Below are 14852 nucleotides of genomic sequence, written 5' to 3' on the forward strand. Positions count from 1 at the left end.
GTAAAAAACTACTAAATTAAAAAAAAACCCAAGACAGCTCTGCTCAAATTTACTGATGACATGAATGATGGAGCTGAGAGGTGACAAACAGCACAGGACAAGATCATAGGGGTCCCTAGGAGAAGAGGTATAAATAATCCCAGAAGGTAAAGGAAGACATTGAGAGAATTAAAAGGAAATGGTAAGCAGCAACTGAGAAAATCAAGAACACAAGATGATATATGTGATAGTCTGATGCCTGCTCTTCACATATTCTGACATTCCTGATAAGATTTTATTCCTACTGTATAGTGGGGAGGAAAGGTCAGGCCTGGACCTCACTGGGCAGTAGATTTAGCTTTCAAGTTCATTCTGCTTCCTGCCAGAGCATCAGGGCAGACTGCTGAATGCCCCCCATTACAAAGCACAGAGATATCTGAATTTTATTTTTTTTTAAAATTCCTTTGTCTCCTCTTGGCCTGCGGTGACATCTTTCAAACAGCAGAGCTTTGTGGTGTGCAGCAGCTGTCCTGCCTTGACCTCAAATGAAGTGCCACAAGATTTGGCCCAAGTTCTATTGTTCTTAGTCTCATGCAAGTCCCAGGGACTTGTGCTCTCTTGTAAGCCTGATCAGCAGCTCCCTTATGCTCAGCTAGTAGGAAATTACACAGGCAGAGATTCTGATGGACTATCAGGGATTCATTGCTTGAACTTCATAGATGGATTCAGACCACAGCAGAGAATGATGATAATTTGTTTCTCAGGCAACAGTTCCCTTCTGATTTCTACTGACATAAGACACTGCTAAACTATAAGGTGATGCAGGCAATGACAACCTTCTGCTGTTTTAGAAAGGCCTCTTTAGATGGGCTTTTCTAAATTTACTAATAAATTCTAAAGGTTATCAAACAGACCGTTCATAAAATCTCCCTGGGGTTATCAGTAGAACTTTGTTTTAAGGTACAGCAAACTTTCAGCAGATAGCTAAATCATCACCTGTGTCAGCACATCCATAATTTCACATGCCAGGGAGTAAGAAACACTGATTTTTCATCTCCTTAAGGAAACCAGGAAAGCGCACAAATAACATTATTAATGCAAAAAGACTATTTGTCCCTTTTGAGCCAAACCCATGAGTCAAAGACAGCCTCTTTCAGCCCCAAACAGTATCCTAAAGCATTACCTGAGACACCACGACAATCTTCCCTGTCTCTGCATCAACAGCTTGCACCACTCCTGTTACCGTTCCATTCCCAATTGCCACTCCTCTGACAAGTCCAGTGCTGTTCACTGATGCAATCTTCTCATTGCTGATGGAGAAAATTATGTTGGATTGAGGTTGAGGGCCTCCTTCTGAAGTGATCTGTAATTAATAGCACACAGAACAACTAAAATTAACCCATCAGGTATTTGTTCTGGTTAATGTTACAGGGTACACCCCTTCCCTCCTCAGTACCACAATTTCTTCAGTAAGAAAAGTCTGTCTGAACCTTCCCAGAGCACCTCTGGCCTTACTTCTCCTGCACACTGATCCTTGCGTGATGTCAGACTGAGAAATACGTGAACTAAGCACAAAAGTGGACTATGGGCTTCGTAGAATGTAATAGGCTGATGATATATCCAGCCCAGAAAGTTTCAGAAAAGTTTACCTCACTTTCTCTTCTATAGCTCTGCTCTGTGTTTCAGTTTGTAGAACTAGCCCACTATGCTTAATTTCATGGAAGTGACAGATTTATTAATGCTGTGCTGGTATTTATCACTGAAAAGCTAATATTCCCTCGACACAAATAAATACAAAACCTTTGGTCTAGCAATACAGTAAAATGGAAGGTGGCTCAAGAGCGAAACTATTCTTGTTAGGAGGACTATTCAGTGTGAACGCAGCTAAACTGCTGAGTTGAATATCTACTCCTGAAAAGTAAGTTATATACATTTATTTAAAAATAGAAATTACAAAAGAAAGAAACCATGTAAGAAGATGCCTTACCTGAATCATGGCCCCAATAATTAGAGTCACTTTCCTTGGCAGTAGTCTAAACGGGGGAAAAACCTAAAAATAGAAAGATAAATACCTGTGTTCACGCTATTTCAATCAGATAAATTATTTCACAAAACGGTACGTACAAGTGTAAAACTGGGTCTACGCTTTCTTAATTACAGTAAATTGAGCATGCAGAAACTTAACTCATCACTTGGCGGTTAAAAAAACCTGGAATCTGAAACAAACTAGAATTTGGATAACTTCTGGACAGAACAATCTGCTTACTTTTTCTGGCAAATTAATCACTGTACTATAACTACAATACATTGTTTGTGTGCTAGCATAACATAGATTTTGTTTATGCATATACTTTATCTGAAGTGATTTACTTCAATCTGTTGTGGAGCAGAGTTGATTCTTTGTCCTCTTTTGTCAGCAACAGTTGCCATAAGACTAGTCTGACCGATGGCCATCCCATGCACTAGAAAAGCAGCAGTATGGTCATCAAGAGCTTCACTGAGTGGGCTGTAGCAAAGGAACACATTAAAATAGAGAAGTTCATTGAATAAATTACATTAATAACAAACGCAAAAGGTTTATTTAGTGCATAGCAGCTTTACCATAAGGATGGCTAAGTGACTATGTCTTAGGCAAAATTAAGGTAACCATCACATTTCTACATGTAACATCATGAAATGGCTCTTTGTAGCCTTTCTGTTTGATCTTGAAATGAAATGAAAATGAAACAAGAGTCTTAGTTGGTACAGACCAAAACTAACTAGTAGGAGGCCACTAACAACTTGACCAGTATGGACAATAGCTGCACAAGCCTTCAGCACATACCTTGACACTATTTAACGGAGTCGGATAGATACAGCCAAGCAGTACTGCATGACGTATGCAAACAGGCACACAAACTTCCCCATACAAAGCAGAATGATATTTACTGATTACCTCAACAGTAAAAATCAACAGTCCAAAAATAACTTTTTTTTCCTGTAGTTTTAATCATTGTGTTTAGAGCTTGGAAAATAAGGAGCTTTTGAGGCAATAGGATGATTAGCCTCCCTGTTTCTAAAAGGTTAAGTAACAGACAGAATGAGTTTGATAACATCAGATATGTCTTCACAGAGTTCTTCACTTGACATTATTTGCCAAGTGACAGCTTCCAAGATGCATAAGGCTCCATGAAATATTATAGCCTACTAATACAATTTCATTCATCAGTCAGCAAGATTTAGACTGTTAGCTTAGGTAATTTTCCTGACAATTAACCATTTTTTTTTTACCATTTAACAGGTAATTAAAACTTTACAAAAATAAAATAAATAAAAACTCAGTCATTGTATACTACTATGCCTCCAAGCCAATACCTTTACTCATTTTTTGCTTGTTCTGCCTATAAACGTATTTGAAGATTAATTAAAAAAAAATCCATTAACTTACACAAGTGAAACAATCTGAGATGCTGCCCTTAGTTTTAGATCCATGACAGCAAAGTATTTTGCCAGAAAAGGTTTCTTAGAGTCATCCAGAACTCTGACATGAGCTTTAACTGTTTTTCCAATCTCCACCTGAAACATAGTCACATTCCATCAGCTTTCATTTAAACTATTCTCATTTATTAGCATAAACATTTTAATTTTACTTTGTATTACAATTTTAGTAGGGTATTACAGATAAAGCCCCAAGGTTAGATTAGCACTGATTTTGAAGAATAATCCCTGCCAGCTATGGTTAGCATCACATTAAATAAATGAATTCAGGTCTTTCAGCTGGCAAGGGCATAATTAAAACATCCAGAAATATCAACACTTATTTTGTGTAAGACGCACCCAAGCTGGCAAGTAAAATCAGTTGGGCTTTTTTTTGTTCATTTTTAAAACATGACATATGGAAAATGACCTTGGGGCAAAACCTACTCCTAAAAGAATTGCTCTCATGCACTTTAAACAATAGGAAATGTAAATTAGTGTGTTCACACAAATTATGAATTAACATCGCTAGGTAAACACAGAAGTTGAGATTGTTGCCACACAGAACATGAAGTAAGAGACACTTGACACTCTGAAAGATTTAGAGCCTAAAAGGATAAATTTGGGACAGAGATCAAACTATTTCTCTAAGGAGAAGCTGCAGCAGAGGGCCCTGACCACTACATCGTATCATCTTGTACAAGTCTCATCTTTTATGTTCATGATCAGCACAAGGAATCAGGGCAATCTTGATCAGCTAATAATGCTGGTTTCAAAGCCACTAACCTTGTCAACAACTCGGACATACAGTTCCTGTATATCAGATACATAAATTTCAGCTTTAGCTGGGGCAGGGAAAGCCAAACACAAGTCATGAATCATTACAGTCACTGATCCTGGAAGCAGAGGATGTACCTGCAATGCCGAAAGAAAATTGTATTATAGCACTTATTTTCATTTGTCTATCATTCATAGGATAAAATTTATATCACTTTTCAGCGCAGACAGTTGGATGCAGAAATCTCCAAGCCTTCGACACAGATAACACTTCCACCAAAGTAAAAGTAAAGCTGTAAAATGTATGCAAAAAGCATACTATTGAGCTAGTGCAAACGGCCTCCGGGCAGCAATTGAATTACATATCTTAATCTAGAAGCAGTCTGGCATCCTGTTATTCTCCTTCTGCCATCAGAAGGACAAAAAACCCCACAACAAATCATTCAGAGTGATGAAACTTTTCTTAGTGGAGTGAAAACCAAAATGGTAAGGGGGGAAAAAAAATTAGAAATCAAGGAACGAGACTGTGCTTATAAAGCATCGGTATTGCTTCCTACAAGGTTCACACTTTACTGTTACTGCTTTTAATCCAAATGAATAGCCAAAATCTGGTGGCAGATCTTCCCAAGTAAGAGGAAGATTGACAAATCAGGTGTTTCTTTGATACAACTATTATGATTATTTTATTGATTTTTTAAATACAAAGAACATACACGTTGCACTTCTCAGAATACAGAGAGAATCAAACAACTAAGAAAGAGACTTCTGCTCACAAATACAAGCCCTCAGAACTAGGCACCAGTCCCGAAGTTGTCTCCACACACCTTCTCAAGGCCACGCATCCAAACCTTGCTCACATCATCTCTGCAGTTCTCTTACAGTCTGCCTGACCTTGCCACACACCTCAGGGATGGCCCCAATTATTCTCTTTGCCTTCACGGGTACCTTCACTTTGGCCAGAGACAGCGCAGATATTTGGTGTCCTATTCTATGCACTCGTCTGGCTTACGAAGGTGAACTCTGAAACAAGGGGTGGTGGACAGCCGGGCCCCCCAGTTCAAAGGAATTTAATACAGTTCATAGCATTACTTGGCAGCGCTACAGGAGTCAGCAGCGAGCAGTGGGAAGAGCTGACATTTTGTTCTTTGAGGGCACCGCTCTTACTTTTGCCTCAAAATAGAAAGGAATAAAAAGTTTTAACACTGTCAGCTGTCAGAAGAGCAGCAGTTCCCAAAGTGGGTGGCTAATAAAGGTGCTGGGGGCATATATTAAAACAGCCGTGGAAAGAATAGCAGGGGATGTGGCCAGGAGGAGGCAGCCAGCACCATCACCAGGAGGAAGATGTCATGGAGCTCAGTTTGGGCTGGGAGAAAAAGAGCTACCAGAGCAGTGCGCTGAAAGGAACAGCGGGTATGAAAACTGCTCCTGTCCAAGCCACCTCTTCTGTTCTTATCTCCTGTTAGGCGTCCAGTGGCTCCCTAGTATACAGGGTATTTCACCTTCTACCACTATTCATTGTTCCCCCATGCTGCCACCCATGTCCAGAAAAGCTGCTGTGTCAAAAAGAGAGTAAGCGGTATAGAATTTATCCTTGGCAGTTCCAGTAAAAAGTCTGAGAATTACTGCTCTAGATAACTCAAATGTAATTTCTCAGAATGGTTTACTATCAAACCATCCTGCATTAACTTGGCTTCATTGATACCTGTCACGGCATCACCCTGGCACATCAGACTAGAACTTGCTGATTTTCTACACAGACCATTCTGCTGGCTTCCATAGAAAGAAAAATCCATAGGTGACACTGAGATATAACTGAAACATAGCACACAGGACTAACAAACTTTTAAAATGTGGGGGTGTTCGCTGTTTGGGGTTTTTTGGTGGGGTTTTTTTTGTGTGTTTTTTTTTTTTTTTTTTTTTCCAAAAAGGCTTTTTAAATGTGTTAAAAAGTGGAGTTTTCTCTCCTTTAATCTGACAGGTAGTTAAACCTCTCTCTGTATTTCACAAAGCCTATCTTGCTGGCAGTGTTCCACCACTTAAGTTCACTGCTCTATTCTGAAATTATCTTGTGTACATCAGTTAAAGCAATGCTAAACCCATGAGGGAGATCTGACTAAAAAACTATTAAGAGTTGAAACAGCGTAAAATGTACAGAAATAAGCTCATCTCTTGCATTTTTTCGCCCACCTCTGTGCCTAGCTGACTTGGTTGGAAAAATATTCCCATCTTAAACTTTTGACATTTAGAGACAATCAAAATGTTTCAACAATACTTTCCATATTCTCAACAATGAAAACAAAAATCCACCTTTATCATCATTATTTCACAACTTTATCATCTACAAGATAAATCTGTAAATTATAAATTTGTAAAGACTACTCTTTAAAACAATTTGTGTCACTTCCAATTCTTGTCTAATGAAAGCTACAATGCAAATATATAGTTTTATTGTTGTTCGCTGTAGAATGCATCTCGTATCCTGGGCCTAAATGAAGTCAAGCATAACTATAGTTTAGTCACATCTTGTAGTGGAAAAGTGCATTAAAAACTGAGTATGTAGATCAGAAATAAAATCTCTAGTAGATATTTATTCACAAAATCAGGATGAAATACTGTGGTAGCAAAATATCCTGAAATAGCACTGGAAGAAGAATTTGAAGGTTTCAGAAGTACTGGTCTACACAAATATTCCAACATTACTCTAGAAACCAATTAATCTTTTGTATAACACTTCTGAATAATTCTGTCATGTTATTTTTCATTTTGTGTTTATGAAATCAGGAACACTTTACTGCAAAATTGTAATGGGTAAAGAACAACTTGATACTTGCCTTTATCTTGTACAGAGCATATGTATGCATCACAACTGTAGTGAAACAGTTTCCTATACCTGAAACTACACATGAAACTGCTAGTGCAAAGATCCCCTGCCTGAAGCTGACTGTGACACGCAAACACAGGATTCAGTTATTGCCTCTCCATCCATGTGTACTCAAAAATGACCAGTAGTGACTAAACTGCAGAATGATAATCAGGTCACCAAAAAGACGTAAAATAACAACTTCACTCACCAAAGCAACACCCTGAGTTTCCTCTTGAGCCACTCTTACAACATTTGCAACACTGGTATTAATGAAAAAATATCCAGAACCTTCTTTGATGAAAAGTTCTGCCTGCAAAACCAGAAAAGCATCCAAAATCAGCTTGCATCTTTCCAGTACATTGCTAAAACTAGTATCCTTACACATATTATATAAGTTTTGATGTTCTCCTCCCTGCAGTTAGAAAGTACCAGAATAATTCCTTACCTGTATGTCAGGGTGATTGTAAATGGAGATATAAGTAGGATTCACTTTTACATCCTCCACTAGGATCAGTTCAATAGTGGCAGACACTGGTAGAAGAGGTTCATACTGAAAGAAACAATTCTAGCTGTTATAGCAAACACTAAGAGTCAGAAAAGAGTGCAAGTCTCTTGTATATGCAGAAAAGGATGCTTAAAGCAGAGAAATAAAAAAGAGTCAGAGATGGAGAAGTTTAGGTTAATAGAATGTCCACAAGATCTAGTAATTGGCTCAGCCGCTAGCTCTCTTCTACGGGTAAGGTCAGATACAGGACATGCTGTTGCATTTTGCATCTCTGACCAAGACAAAGAACCAAGGCCTACGCGTTAAAGATGTGGTGGGATCAGTTAACCAAGTCTGACATACACAGATAGGTTATTAACTCAGAGACACGTTGTAAGGTCATACAAAAGATAAAGCATAGAGACAGAATGTTTTCTTCTACTTCAAGCTCATCTTTTTAGGCTTCTTCCTAGCAGGTCACCAAAAGAAATTCTTCCTTAAATGTAAGTACATAAACACTGGACCAGATGCAGGTTTAATCATTCACTCATAATAACATTAGCTTAGAAAGGGGAAATGTTTTTTAGAGGAAGTTAGTATTATGTACCCATTTCACCTAATTAGCAGAATTATTTCCTTGATGTAGAAAGGATGTCATCTTTCCCTAATGACATAACAAGATGCTCCACTTAAACATGGAACACCGATCAAAATTTCTTAATACACCATCTATTAGTTTTTTATTTCTGCTTCGGTCTGTAAGAAAGAAGTATGGACAGGTTAGAAAGCAGAATATAGCTTTCCATTTCTAATGTATTTGAAAAAAAGCTGACGAATTACCTAATTTAAAGAAACAACACATGAGCCTATGTAACTGTAGCAGAAGTGGTATCTACAACTACTCTTCAACTATCAAAAAGATTCCTCCCAAACCTAAACACGGAGACTATAACTCCAGTGCCATTTTACATGCATGTAATCCCACACTGAAATACAATAAACACCTCTGAACTTGAGGCAAAGTTTGGAGAATTCACTTTTCTAATTATCTCTAAATGTAAGAAAGAATATTGAATATTGGTTTAATAAAGCAGAGCACAGTGAATTACAAAATGATTGCAGAACACCAAGTGTTCTTGTTACAACTCAATTTTCTTAAGAGAAAAAAAAGATACAGACCCAAATGTCTTAGGTGGCAAAGTAACTGTGTCTCTAATTGAGTAATTTTGCCTAAGTTATAGTGAAATTCTTCAGTAGAAATGCATCTACACCATGCTTTCCAGCAAGACAGACTCGAAACCTCACTGAAAAGACAAGAACCAGCTGGCAATACAGATAACCTTCCAAAGCATTTTACCATCCAGATGCCAAACCTTGGACGTACTGACAGAAATCTGGGCCACAGGATATTTCACATTATTAGTGACCATCTGTTACCTGCTTTGAATTAAAATACTGTAACCTCTAGCTCCATATTTTACTCTTTGGTCTCAACTCTTATTTTCATAGTACGAGTCAGAACCGCACATAGTCAAAACCCACCTAAATCTTGCTTAACAAAATTAAACAGAGTTTCAATTTAGTGAATCAGGATAGTTTAAGAGTTATTTACTGTGCATGTCAGGTTGTTCCATAAACTGAAACCTGCCTTTACATTCAGTTAAAAAAAAAGTGACACAAACAGAAAATTGCAATCTCTTTAAATCTGTCGTCTTTGTTCATCATCACCACTTTTTGCTGTTGTTCTTCCCTATGTTGAGTATCTACAAACTAAAGTATTTTAGGGAGTGGCTAATGACTTGAAAAATTAGAGCCCAGGCTTATAGCTGGCACTGCACAAATGAGTAGATCTTACAGAAGTGACAGACAATGTGAGAGGGAAGGGGAAGAGGAAGAAGGGAATTAGTCAGAGCCCAGATTTCACATATGGTCTATATGAGGAGATCAGCCAGCTTTTGCTCTGCTCATGCAGAAACTTTCTACCAATTTTTGCAGTGGAAATAATACATTTGCTTTCCCCAGTGACAGCTGTACTAAGCACATGATTGCTTTAATGAAGGACAAGCAGCAGAGATTCACCAATTCATTAAAAAACCTAAATTGAAACAAAAACAACTGAACCAATTCTTTGTAATCCCCTTGCCCATGTGGTTAACAAAAAGGAATTGGATGTAATGTATAGTAGCATGTAGTGCAGAGGAAAGCAGGAAGAGCCATGAACATTATAAAAACATTGTGGAATGAATCTGTCTTCAGAATCAGGCTTGGATTGGCCTTATTTTTAAATTACTATGCATCAAGGACATAAATATATGTGAACACTATACATTAAACTTCATAGGAAAATAGCAACAAAAAAATCCAACAGAGTTCTGAGTACCGGTATTTTTACATTAGCTGCCCTCAGATGGGATTGCTGGTATCCTGCTGCAGTTGCAGAGATGGCAGTTGTTCCAGACTCATGATGAACTAGAACAGTTTGTAAGCCTAGAATCAAACAAAAGGTCAAATAAATCTGATTACTGGGAAGAAAAAGATTAAATATACAGTGCTAATCTCTTCCATTATCATTCTAAACAGACAAGGATTTTGCCTCTCAAGGCAGGTTCTAGGCATCAGGTTTGGTTCTTTTTTTCTTTTTAATAGCACAAACTTAAAATGCATGTTGAGGAGAAGCTGAAATATGATGGCAGATTACAGTACTTTCTTTAATCAAGCTCAGACATTACCAAATAGATTTAAACCTGACCTTCTTCAAATAATGAAATGCTCATTTAAACTAATTCATACCATGCATTTTCTTTTGACCACTTCCATCTTCTTTCAGAGTCAGCTCCACTGGCATATCAGGCTCAATATTAGCTAAGGACATTTTTGTTGATTCCCACGTAACACTAAGAGAACTGAAGTTATCAAATTTACTGCCTTGTTGGTCATACGCAGCCAAATTCAATATTGGATTGCGATAATTTGAAACAGGAACCTGAAAAAGAATGAGTACTTTGAACTGAAGAGATGCAAGAGGATATTTGAATCATTAAAAGAAAAAAAATGTATGCTGAGTTCCATGAAATTTATTATAACATGCATTACATGAGTAACGCTCATTAAAATGAGCCATTAATGCAAAGTCATTAAGTTGTACTTCAACTGTAAGGGTTTTATTGGGGAGGGAGCAAGAGGGTAGGGGTTTTTTTAGCCAGTGAATTACCTTAAAACAAAAATCAAACCACACAGCTCAACTATGTCATCTTTGGAATTCAAACAGAGAAATGAAAAATACTGCTATTTGTCAGAAGGCGTTACTCTAAAATTCTAGTGTTGATCTTGTGAAACGCATTAGCAAAAGCACTGTACTGATGTAGTCTAACTGATACATAACTGCGCTAGAAAAGCCGGAAGTGACTTATAACACAAAAAATCTCTTTCTTATCTTGTTATTAAATAGGAGTTCCTTAAAATGATTCATCAACTCAATACACATTGCAGTTTTATGAAAGTAGGATGACTTTTATATATTTGCCTGGTAACATCAACATGACAAAACACACAGTTTACTCAGCAGACAACATGTGACCAGCACTCGTTAGGATATAGAAGAAAGAGTTCTTTATGCTTGATAATCTACATGTATACGTTGTCCAATTTATTGTGAATCAGATTTGCAAAGCTGAATACATCTGATGTCACTGAACAACACTCACTGTATATACTTACATTGGTATCTTCACATCAGCAGCGTTTGTGCCTTTACTAATAAGACACACAAATGTACACTCATGTAATAATGCCTGTATGGTAAAATATGTCTCTATATACTCAATGGAATAGCTAGATTAGAGTGAAGTGGCATAGGGAAAAAGTACTAATGGAAACATTCCCCCACCCCCTTTTTTTTTTGTGTGTGTGTGTTTTTTTGGCTTTTGTTTTAAATAAAAAAGAAGCTTATCTCAAGACAAGTCAGCAATGCTTCCTCACAGTGACACTTTTGTGAGAAACCACAATCCAAATGCTTTTACATAGACTCCTATTTTCTGGTAGGTCCCTTTATAAACCTGTTGGAAAACAGGCGAAGGAAACTCAGGTTCAGACTGCTCTCTGCAGAAGTAGACGATGACACCAGTGTGGCCCACAACACTACAGTTACTGCTACTCTTGCAGCAAGGCAGATGCTTTACTTTCTATGTGGAGGTCCAAACACTCATTTTTAAGTTATAAGAACACAGGCTTTTCCAGTCACTCCTCAGGCTTACCACTTGCTTGTTTTGTTGCAGCAAAGGGCAGGAGATATCAAGCTGAGGACTTCCATAAACAGGAGTCAAAGTGAGTCGTGAAGGGACAGCACAGATGAACTTGACAACAGCAGGCTCAACCGCTGGAAAAGGGTTGGTGACTGTGGGGTTGTTTCCAACTGTTAAGGCAATAACCTGTACAATTATGAAAACAGGCAGGTGAGGAGAGAGAAGGGGACTATGGAGTTCAAGCATTTGCTATTTCACACATCTCAGTTACGTTCTGATGTCAGAATGAACAAGCAAAAATATGAACCTTGGGGATTTACAGCACCATTAAGACACAGCGAGACATAAAAGGAGGTGCATATTTCAAGAACAGTTCTATATCGTTATCAAAGTACTATTCCTGGGAACTTTTCCTAGGTATTCACACTTACTACTATTAAACTTGAGTCAAGCAACAAATCTTTTGTAACTTAAAATGTAACAGGCAGATATTTTTCTTGCAGAGTGAGAACAGAACAATATTTGTAGCCACTTTGGTGTGTTTAAAAACATCTAATGTTTTATTTTGCATTCCTTTTTTAGCCCTCAACAAAACAAAGTCAATGTAAACACAGAGAAGGCTATCCCAGCAGGCTGAGGTAGCTCAGGTTACCTGCCTTATCCACCCATGCAGATGCAATCTGCTCTGGACAACACTGAGGACAGACAGCCAATGTATGCACAGTCATAGACAACAAAAAAATGTTTGTTCCTTTCTGAATTTTCACTTACAGAAATAGCTACACTTTGCACAGCATCCACTGAGGAAACAAGCTAAACGATTTGGCAGCCACACAAAAATGCTTAGGCCTTGCAGAATTACAAGAGAAAAACATTAAATCAAAGCTAAACACTTTATAAACTGTCCAGTGTGAATAAAGCAGGATAAATCACCTCTGTGTTTTGGAGAAAACAAGACCAGGTGGAAAATGACTACAGCCACTAACGCAAAGACTGCACAAATATCAGAGCAGTAAATACATATGGTTGTCATTTGTTTGACTAAATAGAATCACAGTGGAAGGTAAGGTTAAGAGGAGCAGCTCAGAGAAGAGTTGGTTTACTGCAGTAACCTTCTGCTATGATCCTATATATGCAAACTGAAGCTGCACTTACTAGGATCTGTTTAACACATTCTACAACATAAGGTTTCTGTGGCTTGGCTTTATACTGCAATAAACCCATCATAAACCACTTTATAACGTACTGTTATGAAATGCTCACTCTAAAACCCGTACCAGCATCACAATGCATAAACTATGTACTTATCCAAGTTCTTTACTGGCTTATTATAAAAAGGACTCATTATGTAAAAGTATACGGTATCATAAATCTGTCTGAAGCCTTCTCAATTGCCTTAGCTCAGTGTTTAATGGAGGACAATACAAATACCTTCTGGCACTTACTTGCTCTCCCAGGCTTTTGCAAGATACTCTAACCCAATGCTGGATGTTATTTCGTGATGTAGGAGGTCCAAATAAGGAGACACCAATACTTTCTGCATCCTCTGCAGTGATATTCCTGAAGAACTTTGAAGGTTCTTGTACCCATGGTCTAGGTCCTCCTTCAAATAACATGTCTTTAGAGGAACCCAAAGTCACTAAAGCAACAGATGGAGGATCAATAGTCTGTAATGAATGACAGTTATAAATTAACTATTCTATTTACACATAGTTTGGTTGTATTTTGCAACAGAAACTTCCTTCTTAAAGGAAGAGCTCTATTTATTTTTTTTAGTAGGCTATGATTTTTCCCATACAGTGGTTTGTAAGCATGGTTATTTGAGAACAGAATTGTACCAAAATAATTAGCATCATCTACAAGAATTCTGTCCAGTTGGATTACATACACTGCAGCCCACAGATTGAAAGAAAAGTTTTAACGACATTCTAATTACATCTCTTTCATGAAGAGTTACAGCAAGAGAAAGACCCTGAATATACTCTTCCAAGCACATTCAGAGAGAAAGTATTCTACTACATTTTTTTAATAGATCATACTTCAAATAAATGAAGTTTTAGTCTTTAAAAATCCTTTCACTTGACAGTGCTCTCTCCAGCACAGTCCTCTGCATGTAATTATGCTCCTCAACAAGTTTTATTTCAAATCTCTGCAATAAATTCTACACTGATGTGCATCACCAGGACAGCCTGTGCTGTTTATCATCACAGAAGTGAACCTAACATTTGAATATACAATAACCATTTATAGCTTGTGTTCCACAACATCATATTACTCAGGAGCTTAGTAAGAAAGAAAGAGCAGCTAACAAAGGATAGTTCAATTCTTTCCACAGGTGTATTTTGATAGGAAGAGAGAGAAGGCATAGGAAGCGTTGGCATAAGTGTTCCTCTCTCCTCCCATTCACTCCCTGGTTATATTTGTAATATAAAGGTAAAAACCCAGTGTGAAACTATGGGATTTAGTCTCTGCCTGCCTTTTGATTATTGTTTAGCTTTCTTCCACTTTTTAAGTTACAATTTTTAATAGAGATCTGACAGAAAAATGCCTGTGTCCTCCATTTCTGGGCTTTATAAACATTTCACTCTACAGAAAGGAGGGAAAAGAATGTGGAAATCACTGTTCTACACTTACATACACATGAAAAATTCCTAATTAAAGTGACTATGCCTCTCTCTCTCACATGGGCTGCCAAAAATAGAACAAGTTTACACACTCTGCTCAGGATGTCTCAGCATCTTCAAAGAATTATACTCAACTATTTAAGATCATTGACAGAAAAGCACACTTAAAAAATAAAATTATTACAGTCACAGATTTGTATGATTTACACAAACTTGGTTCCAGATCTGGGGGAAAAAAGTTATGGTCAAATGTATTAGACTTCAGCTTTGCGGATTCAATGCTAGATCTCTGAAGATGAAGGGAACATAAGCATACTGTTTCGTATCTCCACATATTGATCCTGTACGCAGGTTCTTTGTCACTGTTTTCTTTAGTGAACTGTCCAGCAGGAAAATATGTTTCTCCCATTTGTAGGGACAAAGCATGC

At 37.6% G+C, this 14852-nt stretch overlaps 1 protein-coding gene across 1 annotated transcript in view; it reads right to left on the reverse strand.

Moving 5' to 3' along the window:
• The window catches only part of NUP210 (nucleoporin 210kDa), a 60785-nt gene that overhangs the window by 17395 nt on the left and 28538 nt on the right, over nt 1–14852 (reverse strand). Inside the window, exons 16-26 of the mRNA XM_010284354.1 lie at nt 13246–13467; nt 11813–11986; nt 10350–10542; nt 9940–10046; nt 7521–7625; nt 7284–7385; nt 4222–4350; nt 3407–3534; nt 2350–2485; nt 1967–2029; nt 1163–1342 (exon numbers count right to left, since the gene is read on the reverse strand). Coding sequence (XP_010282656.1) covers nt 1163–1342; nt 1967–2029; nt 2350–2485; nt 3407–3534; nt 4222–4350; nt 7284–7385; nt 7521–7625; nt 9940–10046; nt 10350–10542; nt 11813–11986; nt 13246–13467 — 1539 coding nt within the window. The remainder of the gene's footprint in view (nt 1–1162; nt 1343–1966; nt 2030–2349; nt 2486–3406; nt 3535–4221; nt 4351–7283; nt 7386–7520; nt 7626–9939; nt 10047–10349; nt 10543–11812; nt 11987–13245; nt 13468–14852) is intronic.

This window comes from Phaethon lepturus, unplaced genomic scaffold (assembly GCF_000687285.1).
Source record: "Phaethon lepturus isolate BGI_N335 unplaced genomic scaffold, ASM68728v1 scaffold48873, whole genome shotgun sequence".
NCBI lineage: Eukaryota > Metazoa > Chordata > Aves > Phaethontiformes > Phaethontidae > Phaethon > Phaethon lepturus.